Source organism: Hydra viridissima, unplaced genomic scaffold, assembly GCF_058129835.1.
Source record: "Hydra viridissima isolate aposymbiotic clone 2 unplaced genomic scaffold, HvirCarnegie_v1 scaffold_7, whole genome shotgun sequence".
NCBI lineage: Eukaryota > Metazoa > Cnidaria > Hydrozoa > Anthoathecata > Hydridae > Hydra > Hydra viridissima.
The window spans coordinates 11,876,719-11,898,700 of record NW_028324306.1 but is presented as its reverse complement, the minus strand read 5'-3'; the positions used below and the strand labels follow the sequence as shown (position 1 = coordinate 11,898,700).

General features: G+C 29.1%; 6 protein-coding genes across 10 annotated transcripts; 5 read left to right on the top strand and 1 right to left on the bottom strand.

Annotated features, from left to right (window-relative positions):
* The first annotated feature begins 523 nt into the window (after positions 1–523).
* Positions 524–5,512, top strand: LOC145184049 (elongin-B-like). Of its 3 annotated transcripts, none has more exons than XM_090092986.1 (3): positions 524–573; positions 3,455–3,698; positions 5,033–5,512. In XM_090092986.1, exons 2-3 carry the CDS (start codon positions 3,467–3,469, stop codon positions 5,128–5,130), a joined length of 330 nt encoding a protein of 109 aa, XP_089949112.1. In that variant the 5' UTR covers positions 524–573; positions 3,455–3,466; the 3' UTR covers positions 5,131–5,512. The 3 variants fall into 3 exon arrangements, with proteins under 3 accessions (XP_089949112.1, XP_089949111.1, XP_089949113.1); XM_090092985.1 differs by lacking the exon at positions 524–573 and adding an exon at positions 1,040–1,193; XM_090092987.1 differs by lacking the exon at positions 524–573 and adding an exon at positions 1,229–1,362.
* Positions 5,513–5,770: 258 nt separating this feature from the next.
* On the top strand, positions 5,771–8,326 carry LOC145184039 (ATP-dependent RNA helicase DDX55-like). The gene is made up of 2 exons (XM_080059587.2): positions 5,771–6,235; positions 6,730–8,326. Exons 1-2 carry the CDS (start codon positions 6,043–6,045, stop codon positions 8,280–8,282), a joined length of 1,746 nt encoding a protein of 581 aa, XP_079915713.2. The 5' UTR covers positions 5,771–6,042; the 3' UTR covers positions 8,283–8,326.
* A 119-nt stretch (positions 8,327–8,445) lies between these two features.
* On the top strand, positions 8,446–11,435 carry LOC145184046 (2-oxoglutarate and iron-dependent oxygenase domain-containing protein 2-like). Of its 3 annotated transcripts, none has more exons than XR_016454101.1 (7): positions 8,446–8,974; positions 9,278–9,331; positions 9,425–9,535; positions 9,661–9,760; positions 9,845–10,348; positions 10,567–10,839; positions 11,045–11,363. XR_016454101.1 is itself a non-coding variant. In XM_080059601.2 (7 exons), the coding sequence occupies exons 1-7, from the start codon at positions 8,855–8,857 to the stop codon at positions 11,297–11,299; spliced, it is 1,038 nt and encodes a 345-aa protein (XP_079915727.2). In that variant the 5' UTR covers positions 8,446–8,854; the 3' UTR covers positions 11,300–11,435. The 3 variants fall into 3 exon arrangements, 2 of the variants coding, with proteins under 2 accessions (XP_079915727.2, XP_089949110.1); XM_080059601.2 differs by having other exon boundaries at positions 9,845–9,969; positions 11,045–11,435; XM_090092984.1 differs by lacking the exons at positions 8,446–8,974; positions 9,278–9,331; positions 9,425–9,535; positions 9,845–10,348 and having other exon boundaries at positions 9,634–9,760; positions 11,045–11,435.
* A 110-nt stretch (positions 11,436–11,545) lies between these two features.
* On the top strand, positions 11,546–12,357 carry LOC145184050 (bolA-like protein DDB_G0274439). The gene is made up of 2 exons (XM_080059606.2): positions 11,546–11,700; positions 12,060–12,357. Exons 1-2 carry the CDS (start codon positions 11,644–11,646, stop codon positions 12,249–12,251), a joined length of 249 nt encoding a protein of 82 aa, XP_079915732.2. The 5' UTR covers positions 11,546–11,643; the 3' UTR covers positions 12,252–12,357.
* Positions 12,358–16,190: 3,833 nt separating this feature from the next.
* Positions 16,191–18,976, bottom strand: LOC145184170 (uncharacterized). Its single transcript, XM_080059784.2, has 4 exons — positions 18,159–18,976; positions 17,918–18,013; positions 16,739–17,703; positions 16,191–16,607 (listed from the first exon to the last, which is right to left on the bottom strand). The coding sequence occupies exons 1-4, from the start codon at positions 18,337–18,339 to the stop codon at positions 16,410–16,412; spliced, it is 1,440 nt and encodes a 479-aa protein (XP_079915910.2). The 5' UTR covers positions 18,340–18,976; the 3' UTR covers positions 16,191–16,409.
* A 202-nt stretch (positions 18,977–19,178) lies between these two features.
* Positions 19,179–21,880, top strand: LOC145184179 (uncharacterized). The gene is made up of 4 exons (XM_080059795.2): positions 19,179–19,912; positions 20,058–20,153; positions 20,368–21,332; positions 21,464–21,880. The coding sequence occupies exons 1-4, from the start codon at positions 19,732–19,734 to the stop codon at positions 21,659–21,661; spliced, it is 1,440 nt and encodes a 479-aa protein (XP_079915921.2). The 5' UTR covers positions 19,179–19,731; the 3' UTR covers positions 21,662–21,880.
* The last annotated feature ends 102 nt before the right edge of the window (positions 21,881–21,982 follow it).

The following is a 21,982-nucleotide window of genomic DNA, read 5'->3' as shown; positions in this document are numbered from 1 at the left end:
TAGAATATCCTTGCGTGAAAGCGCTTACGGGTTTTGAAATAGAGCATGGATATACACAACTTATTTTAAATTTAACATCGAGTAAAACCCGGTAATTGAGCAAGATTTTCTCAAAACTGGCTTTAATTCTTCATAAACTAATAGAAGCCAACTGGTTACTTTTTACAATAAACAAACTTTATAGTTTGCAGTAAGAAAGCAAATGAATTTTAATTTTTATAGACTTCGATGATGAATCTTTATTTTCCTGTTAATGGGCTTTATGCTATATGATGTTAATTATACAAAGAGAAAATTTGATCTTTGCTAAAATACTACGAGTTTAAAATTCTATGTAGTTTCTTTACTGCGTCACAGTATTTTATAAAAAAAAAATTTTGGCAATTGAAAATTTTATTCAAAAGAAAATCAACGCCCAAAAAAATGTAACGCCGTTCGAATATTGCTTAAAGCCATTTTTATTTTTGATTAAATACATTTATTTTAATGCTGTTATATCTTCAGATGAAGATTTTGGAAGAACATTTGGAACTCCAAAAGTTGGTATAACACTAAATCAACTCTTACTCCGAAGTAATTAATTTTAATTGCAATTCTACAATTTTGAACTTTACCTGGAGCAAACTAGTGTATAAAATCTCATTGTTTTAAAACATACACATTTACGGTGAAATAATATATGCACCCTTTTTTAAACGTCAGCTCCAATTGTCATTAGCACAAGGAATATGTATATACAGCCTCTGCATGTTAATTAAGCGCTTAGTAAAATAAATGACATTTAATTTCTGGGCACAGCGTAAATATTTTATAGAGAGGTTGGAGTGGGAATTGTAGTCTGAACAAAGAAAGCAGAGGAATTAGAGATGGAAGTTTATACCCAATTCGGCATACCGATATTTTTAATTCTAGCATCGATCACCTAAATCTAAATGAAAATTATTTAAAATAAATATTGACGTATAAAGTTTAGATAAATCTATTAAATTGACAGTTAGTTGAGGATTCTATTCAATAACTGCTATTCTGATCTTAAAAGCTGCCATTATAGACGATTGAAGAAATTTCTTATTCCGTTAAATTTTAAAAACCAAAAAAAAAAAAAAAATGTATTGTTTCACAAGGTCTGAATAATTCAGCTTTATTTCTGTCAAGAAGACGTCATTTCCAAGGAAATAAAAGATAAACTCATGGTTTGTATAATATAAAGACTGTTTTATAATTTTTATAAAAATTCGACAGTGTTTGAAATATCTTTTTTTATTTTTTTAAAATCTTGCCTACAGGGCCGGATTAAGGCGGAGGCTGGGGTGTCTATAGCCTAAGTCTTACTACAAATAGTCCCACTGAGAAAAATTATTGGTAACACATTGCATAGTTCGTATTTTAAGTTTTAAAAATTTAAATCTTATGTTTCAATCTTAATTTTTGAAAAATTAGTTGTAAATATTTTGAAAATAATATTAGCTGCATGTTAAAAAAATAATTTTTTCTTGCAATTTTTATTTTCAAAATGCTAACAATTTTTTTGTAATAGACCAACTGTAAATCTCTAGCCTTAAGCCCACTTAGCCTTTAACTTAAAATTAATTGGCTAATATTCAAGTATTTTTACATCTCATAAAAACAGCTACTTACACAAAATTTCATGTTTCAATATTAAACACAAAGTTTTGCTCTAGATAATTATGACTGAAACAAGATTTAGTCTTGAAGTTATACTGGCTGAAAGTTTCTAAAGAAAAATAAGAAAATGACCTTGTAAGCTTACAATCTACATACTCTAGCACTACAGTTGTATTTTACATAATGTATTTTTAATCTGATTTAGAAAGCAACAAGAAGACTAAAGTCCACTGTTTTCTAACTACAGTTGATAAAAAAATTCATAAAACACAATATATAATCAAGTTGTTTAATTAGTAAATTTTAATAAGCTAAACACTTTGTAACCAATTTTGTTATAAACAATAGTATAGCTTCGTTTTCTAATAACCATTTTTTATATCCAAAATGCTAACCAAAGTGTCTTTAACATTTTTTAAAATTAGAAACAAAATTTTTTACATCTAGAGTATCTAAAATAGGTAGTATCCCACCCAATATATGACATTTTTAAGTCATCTTTAAGTTGTCTAGATTTTTTAAAGACATCTTAAAGATGTCTTATCTTAGGTGGTGTATTAGGGTGCTAATGAAAACAACTTTTTTTAAAAATGTCACTAAATGTTTTCTATATAATAAAAGTTTCTAATAATAAAAAAAAAAGTTCTTCAAAAGTATGTCAATCTAGATCTCAAAATGAGTGAAATTACAATTTCAAAAACAATTTTTTTTAAATTAAGATCATCTCATAATAAATTATTATAGATAAAACCTAAATTTGTTCTTTACAAAAATGATTAAAATCAAATAATTTTTTTTTTTAAATCTTTAATTTTGCTTCTTTTAAGACTCAGGTTGACCTACTTTTGAAGAGTCTTTTTTAAATATAATATTAGACTCATAAAAAATATTATATTTGTTGGGATCCTATAGAATATAATCAACCAGATCTGGTTTTTGTGAAATTAAAATTATTGATTGGTCAAATCTCTCATTCATCGCAATTTTAAAAATGTTTATAATAGTTTAAAAATATTTACAGTAAATAATCTTAAAATTTAAAAAAAGAGTAAAAAATTATTAGGATTAAACCACAAAAAAGCTTTAATCTTATATACCAATTACAGACAAAACTTTTTAGCTAAGATTTTATATTGCTGCAAAAATAATATATTATTGATTCAGCTAATACTCATATTTTTGTTATCATTTTCTGTGTCATACTCTTACTGGTTTTACTGGTTTGGATTTTAAATAAGTAGCACTTTTATGACTTTTAATGAGTAGTAGCAAATAAATAACAAATAACAAACTTCTATATCAGTCAATTGAAAAAAAGTGAATTTAAAACAATGTATTTGTTATAAGATCCAAAAAAAAAAAAAAAAAAAAAGAAGCAGTATCTTGCCTTTCTTATTTTGTTTCAATCCTTTAAGACATTTTACAGCATTCCAATCAATTAAAACTGTTCAATTAAATGAAAAAATTTATGTATAATTATAAGCTTCCCACACCAAATCTTTTCTGTTTTAAATACATAAAGGATTCTATTTTTGTTCTAATTTTCTTCAGAAAATTCAATATATCTTAAAAAATTGGCATAGAAGTTGTTTACTATTAGTTATTTGTTAAAAACCTGATACTTAATTTTAAACACTGTAACTATAGTATATAGCAGTGTGGTAAAAAAATATCAGTAATTTATTATTTGAATTATTTTTAAATTTCTGTTTGAATTCTGTTAGACTTTATTTTTTAAGGTTGCAATTATGTCTTGCAGCTGGAACCAATTAGAAATGAGTTCTAGCTGCAACACATTATTTTATGTTGATTTTTTTTTTAACTTTAGGAGGTCTTTCTTATGGTAAAGCGTGAAAAAACAGCAATTATGTTAGATGTTAAGGAAACAACCTATGTGGATGAAGTCAAATCAATGTTAGCAAGCCTTTTGAAGAAGTCTGCTGATGATATGCGCCTAATTTATAAGGACAGTATATTGGATGAAAATAAAACTGTTGCAGAATGTGGTTTGACAATGCATACCACAAAACCTCAGACTCCTGCATTAATTGGTCTTGTTTATAGAATATCTGGTACAAACTTATAATTTAAAATAATTGTTTTACATTTAATATACTTTTAATCTTTTAAATTTTTTTCTGATTTGAAGATTTTCTTCAGTAGTTTTTAAATTTTAACATTAAACTAGTCAAATTAACCCATCATCCTCCAATTTGCTCTTTTTTAATACAGATGCAATAATCTGTGGCAAAAAAAGTTGTGCCAATAGTTTTACCGACTAGTTTAGAATCTAGGCTTTAATATCAGAAATTGTAAAAAGATTTTTAGTAAAAAAAATACATTAAAAGTATGGTTTTGAATGAATCAATATTCCACCAAATGCCTAAAGGTTATTAAAGATTTACTGAAGATTTACTGAAGATTTGCTATAAAAAAAGGTATTTTGAAAAAACACTAAATTTTTTAATCTACAATTGTTTCATGTAGCATGTATCTCCAATAATTGAAATTGATTTTATTGTCAATTTTCATGTAAGAAGGTCATTAAACAGAAACATAATTTCAATATCAACTCAATATCAAATTTTTAGAACTATGCTTACAGAAACATAAATGCATTAAAAAATATTATTGAGGCTTCATGAAATGTCTCAACAAACCTATTTCATAATCAAAACTTTTTAAAAAATGTTCCAACATTTTGCAATCTAAGTTTTTTGCATTTATTATTGCTGGTTGTATGGTTGAAATTTTGATTTTAAATTTAGAAACCTGTTTTATAAGTTAATAACAAAATTTTACTAATCTGAGAAAAGGAAAGTTATATTTTGCTTTAGACTGCACACGGGAAAAGAGTTGATGAAGTAGATTAGAAAAGAGTGGCAAAAAGTAAAATATTTTTTTAAGAATATTTTAACATTTTCAAAAATGTTTAAATATTCTTAAAAAAAATCTGTTTTCACTAAAAGTTTTTCGCTGTTGCATAATCTTTTGTTATGCTCTTACTTAAAAATAACAAAGTTGCATAAAAAATTTTGTTTGAAATTTATAAACCATTCTTGAACCTAATCAATTAAGTGGACTTAGTTGATTATATTTGAGAATGGTTCATATGTAATTCAAACCTGTAAAACTTTAAGTTTTAAATTTAACTTTTTTTTTTTTTTTATCTGCAGGAGATACCTGAAATCACTTTCATGTTTAATAATTTTGCAATTAAACTTTTGAAATTATTGGAATAGGTACCAAAAAAAGGTACCAAAAAAAAAAAAAAAAAAATTTGCACAATTATTTTGACATGGTTAACTGTATCTAAATCATTTCCTCTACATAATATACTCATTAAGATGATTTAACATAGAATGACCTGTATATATTTATATGTGCTATTCTAAATTAAATTTAGAAATGGATTTTGAAGAATTAAACATAATCCCAGTATCGTTACCTCCTGAGTTACCAGGGACAATGAAGCCTCAGGATTCACCAGTTGCTGGTTCCTAGATCTGAATCTAAGTTATGCCCTTCTCTTGCATTTTGTGTGCTGTTTAAGCTGTTAATGTAATTTTGTTATTTTTAAAAGGTTGTTACATAAGTCTGCAAATTATTAAATAAACTGGTTTGAATTTATTTCTCTTTTTTTTTTTTCTCCTTTTTGCATTCTTTTGCAGAGGACATGAAAAAGGACTAAGAACCTGTTTTTTTATAAGAATGCTTATGTCATGTTATTTTTAGACTTTGGTTAGGTGTTATATGTTTTTTGAGATCTTCCTATAACTGATTGTTACTTTTAGACCTACATTAGCCAAAATTTTTATTATTCAGTTTGTTTGATTGTATTTTTTTACAAAAGTTTGAAAGAAATAAAATTCTAAAAACCCTGAAATTTTATGAAAGTAAATTTATTGAGATTCCCATATATACTTTGGAACTTTTAGTTGTTGGCATAGTATACTTGTATATTTATTACTCTATTAGAAAATATTTAATGATGTAAACAATTTTATTAGTGTTTAGATATGTCACTTACTGTTTAGAATTGCTTTTGAATTTGAGACCAGTCATTTACTTTTTTTTGGAAGTTAATAAAATTTTATATCTTTTATATGAGATATTTTGGTTAAAGTACAACTCAGATATATATAATTTTTATATTTATATTTTTAATCACTATTTATACTTTTATCAGCAGTGTGGCTTTTGAAACGCAAGTTTAAAATGATATTTTTCTCAATATTACAATAACCCATATCATCAAATGTTTATCCCACTCTGACCTCGATTTTATTGCTCAATCTCATTCTATCAAACCATAGAACCTAAAGTAATATACTGAGGTTTACCCTGCTGTCCCCTGACATACATAACACTCAGTTGTATTAACTATCATTATTACCTTTTGGTCTAGCTAATATTATGGTTGACAGCTTTAAAACATTGAACATTTCTCATCCTTTAAATGAAGCAACTCTTAAAGCAATTGAAAAGCTTGGCTTCACAAAACCAACTCCTGTTCAAGCTATGTGTATTCCATTGATACTTTCTAGGAAAGATGTAGTAGCTGAGGCAGTGACAGGATCAGGAAAAACAGTTGCTTTTCTTGTACCAAGTATGTAGTAATTTATAATTCTTGTAATCTTTTTCAAATGCATACAATTATTTCTTTTGTTTACTTTGTCTTTTTTGTTGTTTTTTTCTTTACATTTGTTACAGATCATTTTTTCAATTTTTTCAAATATTTTTTAAAAAAATTTTTACTTATAATATTATAGACATTGATTTATGAACAAATTTTTGAGGGTTGTGTTTTAACATTTTTACTAGATATTTGAAAATTTTCTCTAATCAATCCTCTACTAATCAATAGCATTCAAATCTTTTTTTTTTTTTTTTTTTTTTTTTGCAGAAAATTTCAAATTAATCAATTTTACATTTGATAGTTTTTCTTGTATCAATCAGCAGCTCCTTAAATCACTTTAGCTGCAAACAAAAAGATTTTAGTGTCAAATTGAAATTATTTGAGTTGTTTACAATTACTAAGAAATATTTTTAGTTAGAATTAATTTTCTTACTTTTTGCTCTTTTACCAAAAATTGTTTTAAGTTATCGAACTACTAATCAACAGAGAGGAAAAGTTGAAGACTTTTGATATTGGTGCCATCATACTCACCCCAACAAGGGAGCTTGCTCAGCAGATCAGCAAAGTGCTTGAATATTTTACCAAAGAAGCAAATCTGTCACAGATAATTTTTGTAGGTGGAAAAAGTATTAAGGATAACATTTTAACATTCAATAAAGTTGGTGGCAATATTGTTATTGCTACACCCGGTAAACTTCTAGCACTCTTTGAAAATAAAGATATTGACTTAAAGTCATCAGTGAAATCTTTAGAAATTTTAATTCTAGATGAAGCTGATCGTTTATTGTCACAATCAAACTTTGAACAAGCTCTAACACAAATATTTCATTATTTACCTAAACAAAGACGAACTAGTCTTTTTTCTGCTACTCAAACTGATAAAGTGGAATCATTTATCAAAGCTGGGTTACGAAATCCTGTTCAAGTGTTGGTTAGAGAGAAAAAAAAATTGTTAACTGAAATCAGTCGCACTCCAGATTCTTTACAAAATTATTATTTTATATCAGAACCAAATGAAAAGCTAAAAAATCTGGTTGCTTTTCTGCGTTTACACAGAGATAAAAAGAGCATAGTTTTTTTTAATACATGTGCCTCAGTGGATTATTTTTCAAAACTGTTATCTATAATATTAAAAACAATTCCAGTTGTTTCACTACATGGTCATATGAAAAAAAAAAGAAATAAAGTTTTTGAAAAGTTCCATAGCATGAAATTAGGTGTTCTAATGTGTACAGATGTAATGGCTAGAGGTATAGACATACCTCAGGTAGATTGGGTTATTCAATTTGATCCACCAAGTAATGTGGAAGCTTTTGTACATCGATGTGGACGCACAGCAAGAATGGGTAATGAGGGCAATGCTTTAATATTTCTCCTACCAAATGAAAGCTCATATATAGATTTTGTTCAAATTAATCAAAAGTGCTCTCTTGTTGAGTATGCTGGATTGGATGAGGAAATTCCAGATATAAAATCTAAAATAAGGAAACTTGTCTCAAAGGACAGAGAACTTTATGAAAAAGGGCTTCGTGCATTTGTATCATTTATTCAATGCTATCATAAACATGAATGTAGTTTAATATTTCAGTTTGAAGAATTAGATATATGTTCACTAGCTGTATCTTTTGGTTTGCTTCATTTACCTAAAATGCCAGAATTAAAGAACAAGGATCTAAAGGGGTTTCAGCCTATGGAAATAAATTATGCAGATATCCCCTACAAAGACAAAACTAGAGAGAAACAACGAAAAATTAATTTAGAAATCCATAAAGAAGATGTGAAAGTTTTTCATAAAAAAAGTGTAAAATGGTCAAAACAGAAAGAAAAACTTGAAAAGAAAAAAGATAGAAAAGAAAAACTTGAAAGAAAGAGGAAGTTGAAAGAAGAAATGCAAGATAATGAAATAGAAGAGTTGATGAGAGAGGGCAGATTGTTAAAGAAACTAAAAAATAATAAAATTACTTCAAGTGATTTTGAAAAAATTATTGGTTCAGATGATGTAGATACCATTTCATAATCTGTTTTTAAATTATTTTTGTGGAAATATAAAATAAAATGAAATTTTCTAGTTTTTCTTTATTTACTATTTATCATTTTATTGTTCTGATAGTTATAGTTTCAAACTTTGTTTTTGTAGTCAGCATTTAACTTATTCAAAACTGCATTCCAATTTGTCAAATACATTGGCTTTTTTGTATTTTTATCTAAAATATATTTAACTGACTGTTGTGCAGAGATCCTCTTTTTCTGTCCAATTTAAATTTAAATGGACACAAGGTGTATAATTCTGGTTTCTTTACCCAGACTAAAAACAAAATTTTTAACTTTTCTTTTATTATTTTTTTTTTCATTCTTGTTTTCTATTATTGTGAGAACAAGTATGAGAACAGTTGTCATTTGCAAATATATACTTACATTTACTTTTGTTTGCAGCTAAAAGATTTGAACCAAGAATATACTAAGATTGTTTATTAAGATCAAGATTTCTAATAAAAATTGAGTTGATTCTATTTGCATGAAATAAATTCAGAAACTTCAAAATAGTTATGAGCTGGCTGAAAGCATTATTTGAAAGGTAAGGTTTTGAAAATGGCAGGCAATACTGAGATGATCTGCAGATGTTACTTAACAAATAATATTTTTATAAAGTCTTGTGGCATCCATTTCACATACAAAGGAGATGAAGAATTCAAAAATGATTACAAGCAGGTAGTTTTTTTTGTGACAATTGCTATCCTATATTTGTATATGAAGTATATATGATAAAGTAATCTTGTGGATTTAGTTTCATTAATCACATTAAAATTTTCATACTTGCTTTTAAGTGGTTTAATCACACGACTTAAAGTTGAATTTTACTAAATATATGCTTGCTATAGATTTTAACTCTCAACCCTTCAGTTTAACAAGAAATAAACTATAAAGTAAACTCTGGAATTATTGTTTTTTAGAAGACACATTTTTGCTGAAACTCATTTTTGTTATAATTTTTCTAAATTTTTGTTATTACAGTTTTTTTTAGCACATGGTTATGAAAATGAAAAGATCAATAGTATTTTGAAGGAGGTAAACAAAAATATTGTTTCTGTAGTTATAATTGATTTACTATAATCAAGACCTTTAAACTTTAAAAGTTTTTATTATTGCTAAATCTCTTAGATACATGCTGAGATAGAAAAGCGAAAAGAGAATGGAAAACTCTCAAAGTTCCGTAAACAGTTAATCAAAAACAGTTACACTCCACTCCATAGAGATGTTTATAATTTGAAGGTGCATTTTTATCAAACACTAAAAACGATGATTGTAATGATGACAATAATGATGGCAATCACAAAAGTAAACATTCTTATCATGTTTATCTTGGTGATTAAATCATAGTGATGTGATTTCTATAGGAACAATATCTACACAGAGATTTTTTAAGTGTGGTTGAATATGTCTGTCAGCCAACAGCCACAAGAGAGGGATTGATCAGCAAACTTTTAAAGACAGATGGTAATTTTCTTAAAATACTTCTTTAAATATGTTTGAAATACTTTTACTACTGTGCTATGCTGAACAATTTTTGTTGTGTTATAGACTCAACAATATTCCTTTTGAGAGTTTTTACTGAAGAATTCTGTGAAACATTTGTTGAAGAGATCAGCAACTTTAATTTAACTAGTCTTCCGAAAGGAAGACCTAATACTATGAATACATCAGGAGTATGTTTTTTTCTGTTATTAGTTGCTAAATTACTTCTTGTAGGTTTAATATATCTTATGTCACTGTACCTTTCAGAAATTGTCACTTCAAATAAATAATAGCTACAATTTTTAATTACTCTATAGTAATTTTTCAGTTAACTTGAAATTTATTGAGCACTAAACTAAGCTCTTCGTATAAAACCTACAATTGACACCAGGTAAAGCTGCTGTGATTGAAAATTAGAAGAAATAAAATATCTTTTTTTTTCTTTCTGCCATTTTCCTTTCCACATCTGTTGTGGGGAGTTAAGAGAAATGTAAAAATGATGTTAATTCAGACCATCTCCAGCTCATTAAACAATTATACTCTGTATAGAAAACTTGGGAAACCATTACAGTAAGAAAGTTTTACATTCTCAACTTGCCTACAAAATTGTTTTAACTTGCCTAGAGTTTTTTAAAAAATTTCTTAAAAACATAATTTTCTTAAAAACGAAATCTATTATTTTGGAGGAAATTTTTATGTCATAAATGATTCATTTTTTCAGATTCATCACAAGCACTTTATCTGTTAAAAAAACATCTTCAGTCGATTGTTCTTTTTTTTTTTTTAAGATTCTTCTAGGCGAACTTGGTTTCAATGAAAACTTTTTTGATGTCTTCAGGACAAAGTATCTGAATCCTCTTTTTTCAATGTTATATCCAAACTGGGTAGGAAGTTCTGGTTTCGATTCACATCGTGCATTTGTGGTTATCTATGATTGCGAAAAAGAAGAACCAGACGATACAGGCTTGAGTCTTCATTACGACAATGCTGAAGCTACTATTAACATTTGTTTAACTCGTGATTTTAAAGATGGTGAATTATTCTTCAATGGTATGCGCAATGTAAGCTAACTTAGTTAAACTGCTTTATCTTATTCAGAAGATATTTGATTCCATGTTTTCCACGTTCTAAAAAATAGTCTAGTATTATTGAATATAAATATTCTTTATGGGTCTGAATTTTAAAATTAGCTTATTAAAGAGTTGGTGAAATATTCACGATGATATTTAGACTAGTATAAAACTATTTTACATTTGTTTTTTTAAGACAAAGTCAAGTAAATTTACGAGAGTGGAGCATCGTTTTAGCTTCGGTGTATTGCATCGAGGACAGCATCTACATGGCGCAATGCCGATATCAGTTGGAAAAAGATATAATTTAGTTATGTGGCTGAGATCGTCAGATGTGAGAAATTCACTTTGTCCTATGTGTGACTCAGCACCATCATTAATAGAGACTGAGGGGGATGGCGATGGATTTACAACTAACAAATCCATTTTAAACGTTTGTGAAATTACATAAGTCTAATCGATCCGGATTTTTACAAATTACAAATGTTTTTTTTTTTATGACATTTTTTGTTAAAGTTCGCTTCTTTTTTTTTGAAAAGTGTTATTTACGAAAATACATTGTCTAGTAAGAACTATCCTTAGAGCAATAACTCCTTAGTGAATCATCCTAAAAACTCACTTTCCTTCTTAATTCTTTATAAGCATAACGAAGTTCTAATTATATCCTTCAAGTTATAAACCTTATGTGGGATAAAATAGCAAATGAGACATTGAATTAAAGTTTTGTTGTTGTAAGTTATAGAAAAATTTAAGTTTTACAGACTTCTTTTGTCAGGTAAATCAGAAAAATAAAACATGTCAGCTGAGGCAATCGAAGCTTTGTTAAGAGAGAAGTTGGATCCAGTCCATTTTGTAAGCTTATTGGTGTTAGCAAGTTATTTAAAATCTTTTTTTCGAATATTTTTTGTTTTTGTTTTTTTTGTTTTTTTTTAAAAAAAAAAAGAATTTAAATTTATCGAGATGTCCGAGAATTCGAGATGAATTCTGAATTTTAATCTAAATATTTTCTCATTACGAAATTTTTTCTTAACAGCCCATGTTATATAGAAAACTGAGGTTTTCTTTAGGAAACAAAATGTTAAAGAATGTCAATAACTTGTTATCCGCTTACCTTATGGAGATAATAGTTTGGATTCAAGAGATTATTTAAATAACTTTCGTTAAAATAATCTGCTGATAATTTCGGAAGAAAATTAATGACTTTCATTTAGGAGATTATTGACAAGTCAGGGGGCTGTGGCTCTATGTATGCTGTCGTTATCGTATCTGAAGAATTCAAAGGTAAAACTTTACTGCAGCGTCATCGTTTGGTTAATGAAATTTTGAAAGATATTCTTCCCACGATTCATGCATTTGAAATGAAGACGTTAACAGTTGAGCAATGGAAGAGTCAACCAAATTGATATTTTTTTTTTGTTTGTTTTTTTTAAGCTAATTTTTTTTTGTTTGTAAGAGCAATTTTTTGTAATAAAAAGAATTATCTAAGAAATAAAAGAAAAAACGAAACCATCTTATGAACACTATATTTCGTGCCATTTATACAAGAGTGCACCATAGTTGTTACACTTCAGTCTGTAAGTGATAAATGAAGAAGAAAACAAAAAGTTGCACAATTTGAAATCATTTTCCAAACAATTTTTTTAATGTTAATTTACATTAAAAAAAAAAATTATGGTAAAACTGAATGTTAAGGTATCGCAACAAAGTATTTTCCACTTGGTAGCTTAGATAAAATCAAAGTTTGAGATAAATATAGTTGAATGGAAAGATAAAAGTATACTTTGGGAAAAAAAAAACGTTTATTTATGGAAAAAAAATCTACATTTATTAACTTTTTCAAGAGTTTAACACGAATAGTTCTTCAATCAATTTAACTGCGAATAAGTTAAATACGGGAGCTCCAATCCGTAAATTTTAATGCTTAAGAAAGCTTTTTTATTTACTAAAGCAACAGAACGACATTTTTTGGTGAACTTTTTACTTACTTTTAGACTTCTTAACAAGTTTAAAAACTCTTGTTCTAAATGATAAGAAATTTTAACGATAACTTAAGAAGGTTCTAAATATCTCCTTATTCTCTTATCTCCTAAAGCTCTTATCCTAAATCACGCTTTTTTTTATTGAAATGGCATTTTAAAGATATGCTGATAAAAATTTATGTTTTGTAAGTTTTTTAAGATATGCTGAAAAAGCAAAATAGTGTGAATATATTAGCCAAATCATGCTACAAGTTCCACTTTCCCAAAAAGTCCAAATACAAAACTTTGTTTATAAAGTTAGTTATTAAGTGTCTTGAACTCTTTGTCTCATATTGTTACAAATGTGCAGCAAACTCAAAAACCTGGTTAAAATCCCATATAATCTTATAGGGTCAACTGTTTCATATTGTTGTAATAATGTTACATACCACAAGTACTTGTTTAATTTAGTTTCAAAAGTATTTTTAAAATTATTTTTCTTCGAAAGAACACATCATTACCGTAATTTTCTTCACAAATAAGAAATCGAGCATGATGACATCGGCGGACTAATCGAACTAATTAACGCTCCACAATGCTGTGGTATAGTTCACAAACACTTTGGTAAGCTTTCATGTGTTGGTAATTTTTCAATCCATTTTAAATTACTTTATTAGTTAGAATTTCACATTATCACTACCGGCCTTAAAGGTAAAAGCAAATTCATTATAAAAATTGAATTAAACAACAAAAGTGATTTTAAAAGGTGACAATCAATAAAGTTCTAATAAAGTTTCTAAAAAACTGAACAAAAGTTGATACACTTAATCGACAAGAGAATGGATTTTACATCAAAGCTCAATTTTATTTAGGCTTACAACAAGTGACTCTCTACTTAAAGATACAATCACAATCGTCATATTGAAATCTTCATAAACAATAAATAAAGGAGCGAGAATTTTATCTTTAAGATTTGTTTTTGTTTTTTCATTTTCAGGACATCATATTAAGGATTTGGATAGTTTAAATATACATAAAAGATTGGCTGTACTTTTCATTGTGATAATCCTTAAATTAAAAATGAATCATCTCCATCGATCCAAGTTTTCTTAATCCTATTTTAGAAAAACGACGGAGTCAGAGCTGCAGAAATGTGCCTGACATATGCCTACACTTATGTGATTTAGAGCGATAAGTTGATAAACACTATGATAAAATCGATGAAAATTGACGCATTGAATATAAACCAAATAGCGAATGGCTTGATAAAACTGCATGAGAATATGCACAGCAAAAAGTTCAACAAAGGTGATATTGTTGTGAGAGCGGGGTTTTCTAAGTGCGTAGAGTGTGAGATTCTGTAATGGACTGGGGTTTATGAGTAGCACAAATTAGTATAGCGCAGAGATGTGTGGGTGACAAAAATGTAAGAGTAGTGAAGGAATAGTGCAAGGTTTGTGATTTTGTGTGGCGCGGTTACTTTTGAAGCAATAGTGTGATGGGGTCAACAATGTAAGGGAAGTGTTCTTGAGTAGCGCGGGAAGAGAGTGCGAGAAAGGTGAAGATTTTTAATGAAAATGTTAATGCATGTAGTAACAACAGTAATGGTGCCTAACTCGAAATCTATACAAAACGATAAAACTTACCACTGGTTTTTCTTTTCTTAATTACATTACTTAATAAATATTTTCAACAACTTATCTCATGAATATATCCTTTTAGTATTTACAAATACAAATAATAATCTTTGTAATACCGATAATATTATGTAATCAAAGTCACTCAAATATTTTCTCTTACTACCTTTGGACTCGTGGCCAAAAAGACTTTCTACATTAGAACTATTTTAACTTTGAAACCATCCTTTTCTCTTTTTCAAAAAAATCTTTTTAAATTCTTCCTCAAAAAAATTCTCCCTTTGATTTTCTCATAAAATTTTCTCACAAAAGAAGCAGCTTGTAAACAAACCACATCCGTTTTTATTTGGCATGTAGCTAACACGTTGAACAATCATTAGGCATCGTAGTTATTGCTCTAACAATATTTGCTTTATTAAGGCATAAAGAAAAACAACTCTTAAACTATTTTTGTGTGAAATATCAAAAGCTTCATAACTATTAACTGTCAAAAGCAGTACTCCACGAAATATTCACTAATACTGTCGTTGTAATCTTATGTAAGTGAAACTACAACGCTTTTTATACAAGTGGCAACTTTTTACAGACTTATACTAAGTATGAATAGCTTCAGTAGAGGTTTTAATTGGTCAATTGTGTAAATAGCACTTTTGACAGCAAGATAATGGCATTTAATGAACGAAACGCTCCTCGATCCGTTGGTTGCAACATTGAAGTTGTAGTCTCTAGTTACACACACCCTGTAAAAATGACAATTAATACCAACTTCATGTCCCCTGGAAATCCTTTTAGGGGTAAATAGTATATGGGTACAAGGTTCACCACAAGAAATTTCAAAATCAAAAATGGCCGTCCGAGCGAGATATTCACATTCAAAGTTTTTGGTCCATAGTTCTCATTTTCGCAGATTAGATTTAGTCAAAACTTAACATGTTGTTTGTTTTTTTCTATATTGAGAAGCTTTTTATTGCTACTAGTAGAAACAGCAACTGTTTGCAACATTGGTACCACAATCATGTACATGACTATACTAGGGTGTAAGTTTTAACCATATCATGAATTTTAAGCCAAAGCATGAAACAGACAAATAAAGGTAACAAACGGAATTTTATTCTGGTCAATTCATTATAGCATGTATAAAGAACACACTCTGATGCTACAATTTCTGTCATTCCAGATAAATTCACATATGTTTACTGTTTAAGTCCACAACACATTGCAAAAGTTGAAGATTGTAATCAGGATGAGTTTGGTCCCTTTTGAATCGCTGCCGATAATTAGCAAAGTTGGAATGCATTGCCTCGGTTGTTTGTTCACTAAAGAGTCCCAAAGAACAGTGATTTCTAGAAATGAACTGAGGAACATGATGGAAAAGAGAATAAACTTTCGGTGTCCCAGTTCTTGGAAGATTTAAATGCCTCAATCTTCTGACTGTAATAGTTATACTTATCCTCAGGTAGAAACACGCGATTTGTCTCAAGCAGTAATTTGCAATCCAATCAGTTATTCGATTAAATGTTATGTCTCGAACAAAGTTCGAGTGAAGCTTACAAAAGTATTCCCTTGAGGTCAAAAAAGCATCATTAGAGAGGTAAAAGCTCGAGTTAACCGAGGGTTTTATAAGCATTGTTCGAGTAAAGCAACAGTTAGAGACAACTTAGTTACTTCGTATTAGAAGTAAGTTTTCTTAACTCTCGTCACCTGCTACAAACATTTTCCAATTCTTAAACTTAATCAAAAACACGACTTTTATACACCCAATTTTATTTTCATGTGCTCACCAAAAACATTACAACCGCTTACTAACACGTGCTATATACAGTACGATAGAAGCTTACATGCCGTTCAACATATCAAAGAAAAATAAAATACATTTTAAGTTTGGATAAATTACAAATAAATACATTTAAAGTCTAAAGTTGCAAAACTAGACTAGAATAAACTGGATTGGGATAAACAAAGTTATTTATTTAGCAGGACTCAAAGCATCAAGTACTCTATCGATGCTGCAATCTTTGGAAATCAATAACTGGCGCAACCATCCACCTTCGTTGTCAAAACCCATTGCTTCCATTTGGCGAAGAGATTTTTCGAGCTTTGACTCTTTCTGATTATTGCTTTCTTTCTCCACAAAAATAAAGTCGTTGGGTGTATTTGAAGGTGGCTAAAAATTTGTAAAACATTTTTTAAGCAATAAATTTAAAAAATATGAAACAACAGCAACATGCTTCAGTGTATTTTAAATATATATAAGTTTTTTGCAAATTTTAGCTATATATTAAACTTTAACTCTACCTGCTGAGCTACAAGTTGAGGAAACAGCTGCCCAATAAATTTACCAAGACCATTTTGTAGATCACCCTGCTGCAACTCAGAAGTCTGTTGCGGCAGCGGATCAACCAGGTTTGTTTGTGGTTTTACAGCTTCTAAAATGTTGTTTGCAACTACTTGTGGTGACTTCATACAATTTTGTGCTACATCAGTAGGTTCAGCTTCAGCTTTGGACTGCTTTTCAATGGTAAAGTCCTTTGTTTCAAAAGAACTTGCTTGATTTACTTCTTCTTTTTTTCCAGACACTTCATTAGTTGATGCAACTGCATTTTCTTTTTCATCACCTCTAGCACATTCTTCATCGCAATTAATATTACATTGTCTCATGAAAGCTTTTGCCATATCATGCATCAGCTCAGCATCTACTCCAAATGCCTCATTTACATGCTTTATTACCTCCTCTAGCTTCTCACGAAAGTTAAACTTCTTGGGTTGATCAGGATTTGCAGACTGTTGGCAACCTCTCAAAGCAATCTCAGGATCAAGACCTAACATTGACATCCACAGCTTTATCGTCTCTTCAAAACACCTTTGATCCGATGAACTGTCATTTGCAGCTTGCTCTTCAGAATGGCAATTTTTGAAGCACTGCTCAGAATCAGTATTCTTTTCTGTTGCAGTATTATTATTCATACCTTTAAAAGGACAACTCTTAAATCTTTTTCTATCTCTTCCTCTGCATGTATTTCTTCCCAAATGATGTGAAAACGGAAATTGACAGTAATATAAACGCTTAGACAAACGTGGTACAGTAATACACAGCATTTCATGGTCTAACGGATGTTCTCCTTTTTGCTGGCACACAGAGCATAAGTCATAGTCATAACACTGAGTGCATTTGAATCGAGAGCCATAAATTTTGGAGTCACATCCATCACACAAAACTCCAACATGTTCTTGCTGTAGTACACTTGGTTCACTGAGTTTTACTGAAACAATAAAAAATAAAAAACAAACTCAAAAAAAAAAAAAGAAAAAGAAAGAAAAAGCAAGTTAAAAAGGAAATTTAACAACTATCTTTACTACTTTCATATTACATAAGTTTGTTCAAAGCTTTTACATAAAAAAACTAGCTTAGCAAGGAACAAATCTTTGCTGTAACTTACTAAAAGTGTTTTGTTTTTAAATAACCTATTTATATACCTTTGACATAAAGTTTAAGGCATCCGTTATTGATGCATTCAAAGGCTTGCTGCAGTTCAATGTCAGATGAGATCGAAATGAAATCACTTTCTAGATCTAAATTTAAAAAGATAAAATTAAACTCGTTTATTTAGTAGCCTATAAAGCTAGGGTATTACATGTATATTTTAACAGCACATAACTATGTCATTAATACTTTAGTATATAAATTATAACGTAGCTACACACTTTAACACTATACCTTGATAAAATAACTCAAGATCTTTTCTTAACAAATCTGTAAACACTTGGCGAATCTTTCCTAAAATGTATTCGTAATTGCCAGCCAGTTGTGTTTCGACTGTAAACTTTCGAATTTCTTTGTTCTGTTGATTTTCAACATAATAAACTTTAACAGAAACTTCCCTCTCATAAGTCGACATCTTTTTCCTTTTGTCCGTAGTTGCTGAAGCAGTTTCTTTTTTTTTCTTTCTTAAAATTTTAGTTGATTAGAACATATTTAGCGCTGGCTTTTAAACAGATTCATAAAATCCTGAGTCATTATGAGTATGCATGACTTGCAAAAAAAATAACATATTTTTTTTGCAAGTCATGCGTATTCTTTACGAAATTTTTCTGCTTTGTTATGATGTTTTGAACAATTTCCAGAAAATACGAAACATGCTTCCTTTGCTTTCTTGTAAAAGTTTGAGTAATAGCCAATGTTTAAAACGGTTGAGAACGGCTAAAGGTCACACGACTACGACACATTAAATATTTTAATATTTTTAAAGTAAAGTTTTTTACAGAAATTGTTATTTTATATGCCTTATATAATTTTGCTGAAAGTCATTTTATATAAATGATACTAAATGTGTGGTAAAATCCCTTTGTGTAAATGAGTCCTTAACTTCTTCTTCAGTTACAGAGGGAATTCAAAAAAGCCCTATAGTAATTTCCAATAGGATATAATTCCATTAAATGATTTCAGCGAAAGTACATAATTTTCCTAATAGTATAGAATTTCATTAAAAAATTTCAGCAGAAAAAATGAGCACTGTCATGTAAAAAAAAAAAAAAGGGGCTGATTTATAAAATCATGTCTCTTTCCTTTTTCTTTGGAATTGCAACAATGCTAGACAAGGAAAAGAGATTTCTGTCTTCATTTCAAAATCTTGTTGACTTAAGATACTTGATAACATAAGACAACCTGGATTATCAAGTTTTTTGTTTGATGTCAAATGCATGTAAACACTTAACACAAAACACATAGATTTGACGCTTGCCGTGAAAATATTTCTTGAGTGCAACATTGACAAATTTTTAAAACATTTCTAACAAATTAATTAAATAAATGTCGTTCAATTGGAATCCTGATTACAACTTTTACATTATTTCAATCTTTCCTTTATCAAAATCCAAAATTTTTAATACCATGTATTTTAGTGACTGGATTTCAAGACGGAAAGTTTTGAATTTAGACACTTATTTTGGTTATTCTTGATCTCATGATGATTTCAACGATTTATCAAACGGTTCTTAGACCAAAAGCCCAAATCAGTTGTGACAAACGTTGAGAAAACTAACCATTACTTTTTAAACCGTTTTAAAGCTAATTGTTCAAAACATCATAACAAAGCAGAAAAATTTCGTAAAGAATACGCATGACTTGCAAAAAAAATATGTTATTTTTTTTGCAAGTCATGCATACTCATAATGACTCAGGATTTTATGAATCTGTTTAAAAGCCAGCGCTAAATATGTTCTAATCAACTAAAATTTTAAGAAAGAAAAAAAAAGAAACTGCTTCAGCAACTACGGACAAAAGGAAAAAGATGTCGACTTATGAGAGGGAAGTTTCTGTTAAAGTTTATTATGTTGAAAATCAACAGAACAAAGAAATTCGAAAGTTTACAGTCGAAACACAACTGGCTGGCAATTACGAATACATTTTAGGAAAGATTCGCCAAGTGTTTACAGATTTGTTAAGAAAAGATCTTGAGTTATTTTATCAAGGTATAGTGTTAAAGTGTGTAGCTACGTTATAATTTATATACTAAAGTATTAATGACATAGTTATGTGCTGTTAAAATATACATGTAATACCCTAGCTTTATAGGCTACTAAATAAACGAGTTTAATTTTATCTTTTTAAATTTAGATCTAGAAAGTGATTTCATTTCGATCTCATCTGACATTGAACTGCAGCAAGCCTTTGAATGCATCAATAACGGATGCCTTAAACTTTATGTCAAAGGTATATAAATAGGTTATTTAAAAACAAAACACTTTTAGTAAGTTACAGCAAAGATTTGTTCCTTGCTAAGCTAGTTTTTTTATGTAAAAGCTTTGAACAAACTTATGTAATATGAAAGTAGTAAAGATAGTTGTTAAATTTCCTTTTTAACTTGCTTTTTCTTTCTTTTTCTTTTTTTTTTTTTGAGTTTGTTTTTTATTTTTTATTGTTTCAGTAAAACTCAGTGAACCAAGTGTACTACAGCAAGAACATGTTGGAGTTTTGTGTGATGGATGTGACTCCAAAATTTATGGCTCTCGATTCAAATGCACTCAGTGTTATGACTATGACTTATGCTCTGTGTGCCAGCAAAAAGGAGAACATCCGTTAGACCATGAAATGCTGTGTATTACTGTACCACGTTTGTCTAAGCGTTTATATTACTGTCAATTTCCGTTTTCACATCATTTGGGAAGAAATACATGCAGAGGAAGAGATAGAAAAAGATTTAAGAGTTGTCCTTTTAAAGGTATGAATAATAATACTGCAACAGAAAAGAATACTGATTCTGAGCAGTGCTTCAAAAATTGCCATTCTGAAGAGCAAGCTGCAAATGACAGTTCATCGGATCAAAGGTGTTTTGAAGAGACGATAAAGCTGTGGATGTCAATGTTAGGTCTTGATCCTGAGATTGCTTTGAGAGGTTGCCAACAGTCTGCAAATCCTGATCAACCCAAGAAGTTTAACTTTCGTGAGAAGCTAGAGGAGGTAATAAAGCATGTAAATGAGGCATTTGGAGTAGATGCTGAGCTGATGCATGATATGGCAAAAGCTTTCATGAGACAATGTAATATTAATTGCGATGAAGAATGTGCTAGAGGTGATGAAAAAGAAAATGCAGTTGCATCAACTAATGAAGTGTCTGGAAAAAAAGAAGAAGTAAATCAAGCAAGTTCTTTTGAAACAAAGGACTTTACCATTGAAAAGCAGTCCAAAGCTGAAGCTGAACCTACTGATGTAGCACAAAATTGTATGAAGTCACCACAAGTAGTTGCAAACAACATTTTAGAAGCTGTAAAACCACAAACAAACCTGGTTGATCCGCTGCCGCAACAGACTTCTGAGTTGCAGCAGGGTGATCTACAAAATGGTCTTGGTAAATTTATTGGGCAGCTGTTTCCTCAACTTGTAGCTCAGCAGGTAGAGTTAAAGTTTAATATATAGCTAAAATTTGCAAAAAACTTATATATATTTAAAATACACTGAAGCATGTTGCTGTTGTTTCATATTTTTTAAATTTATTGCTTAAAAAATGTTTTACAAATTTTTAGCCACCTTCAAATACACCCAACGACTTTATTTTTGTGGAGAAAGAAAGCAATAATCAGAAAGAGTCAAAGCTCGAAAAATCTCTTCGCCAAATGGAAGCAATGGGTTTTGACAACGAAGGTGGATGGTTGCGCCAGTTATTGATTTCCAAAGATTGCAGCATCGATAGAGTACTTGATGCTTTGAGTCCTGCTAAATAAATAACTTTGTTTATCCCAATCCAGTTTATTCTAGTCTAGTTTTGCAACTTTAGACTTTAAATGTATTTATTTGTAATTTATCCAAACTTAAAATGTATTTTATTTTTCTTTGATATGTTGAACGGCATGTAAGCTTCTATCGTACTGTATATAGCACGTGTTAGTAAGCGGTTGTAATGTTTTTGGTGAGCACATGAAAATAAAATTGGGTGTATAAAAGTCGTGTTTTTGATTAAGTTTAAGAATTGGAAAATGTTTGTAGCAGGTGACGAGAGTTAAGAAAACTTACTTCTAATACGAAGTAACTAAGTTGTCTCTAAC

Coding starts and splice junctions, on each gene's coding strand:
- LOC145184050 (XM_080059606.2), top strand. CDS start 11,644: ATGTCAGCTGAGGCAATCGAAGCTTTGTTAAGAGAGAAGTTGGATCCA. Junction 11,701..12,059: donor AGTTGGATCCAGTCCATTTT/GTAAGCTTATTG, acceptor ACTTTCATTTAG/GAGATTATTGACAAGTCAGG.
- LOC145184039 (XM_080059587.2), top strand. CDS start 6,043: ATGGTTGACAGCTTTAAAACATTGAACATTTCTCATCCTTTAAATGAA. Junction 6,236..6,729: donor AGTTGCTTTTCTTGTACCAA/GTATGTAGTAAT, acceptor AATTGTTTTAAG/TTATCGAACTACTAATCAAC.
- LOC145184046 (XM_080059601.2), top strand. CDS start 8,855: ATGGCAGGCAATACTGAGATGATCTGCAGATGTTACTTAACAAATAAT. Junction 9,332..9,424: donor TCAATAGTATTTTGAAGGAG/GTAAACAAAAAT, acceptor TAAATCTCTTAG/ATACATGCTGAGATAGAAAA. Junction 9,761..9,844: donor CAAACTTTTAAAGACAGATG/GTAATTTTCTTA, acceptor GTTGTGTTATAG/ACTCAACAATATTCCTTTTG.
- LOC145184179 (XM_080059795.2), top strand. CDS start 19,732: ATGTCGACTTATGAGAGGGAAGTTTCTGTTAAAGTTTATTATGTTGAA. Junction 19,913..20,057: donor TCTTGAGTTATTTTATCAAG/GTATAGTGTTAA, acceptor TTTTAAATTTAG/ATCTAGAAAGTGATTTCATT. Junction 20,154..20,367: donor CCTTAAACTTTATGTCAAAG/GTATATAAATAG, acceptor TTATTGTTTCAG/TAAAACTCAGTGAACCAAGT.
- LOC145184170 (XM_080059784.2), bottom strand. CDS start 18,339: ATGTCGACTTATGAGAGGGAAGTTTCTGTTAAAGTTTATTATGTTGAA. Junction 18,014..18,158: donor TCTTGAGTTATTTTATCAAG/GTATAGTGTTAA, acceptor TTTTAAATTTAG/ATCTAGAAAGTGATTTCATT. Junction 16,608..16,738: donor CTCAACTTGTAGCTCAGCAG/GTAGAGTTAAAG, acceptor ACAAATTTTTAG/CCACCTTCAAATACACCCAA.
- LOC145184049 (XM_090092985.1), top strand. Junction 3,699..5,032: donor TCTTGTTTATAGAATATCTG/GTACAAACTTAT, acceptor AATTAAATTTAG/AAATGGATTTTGAAGAATTA.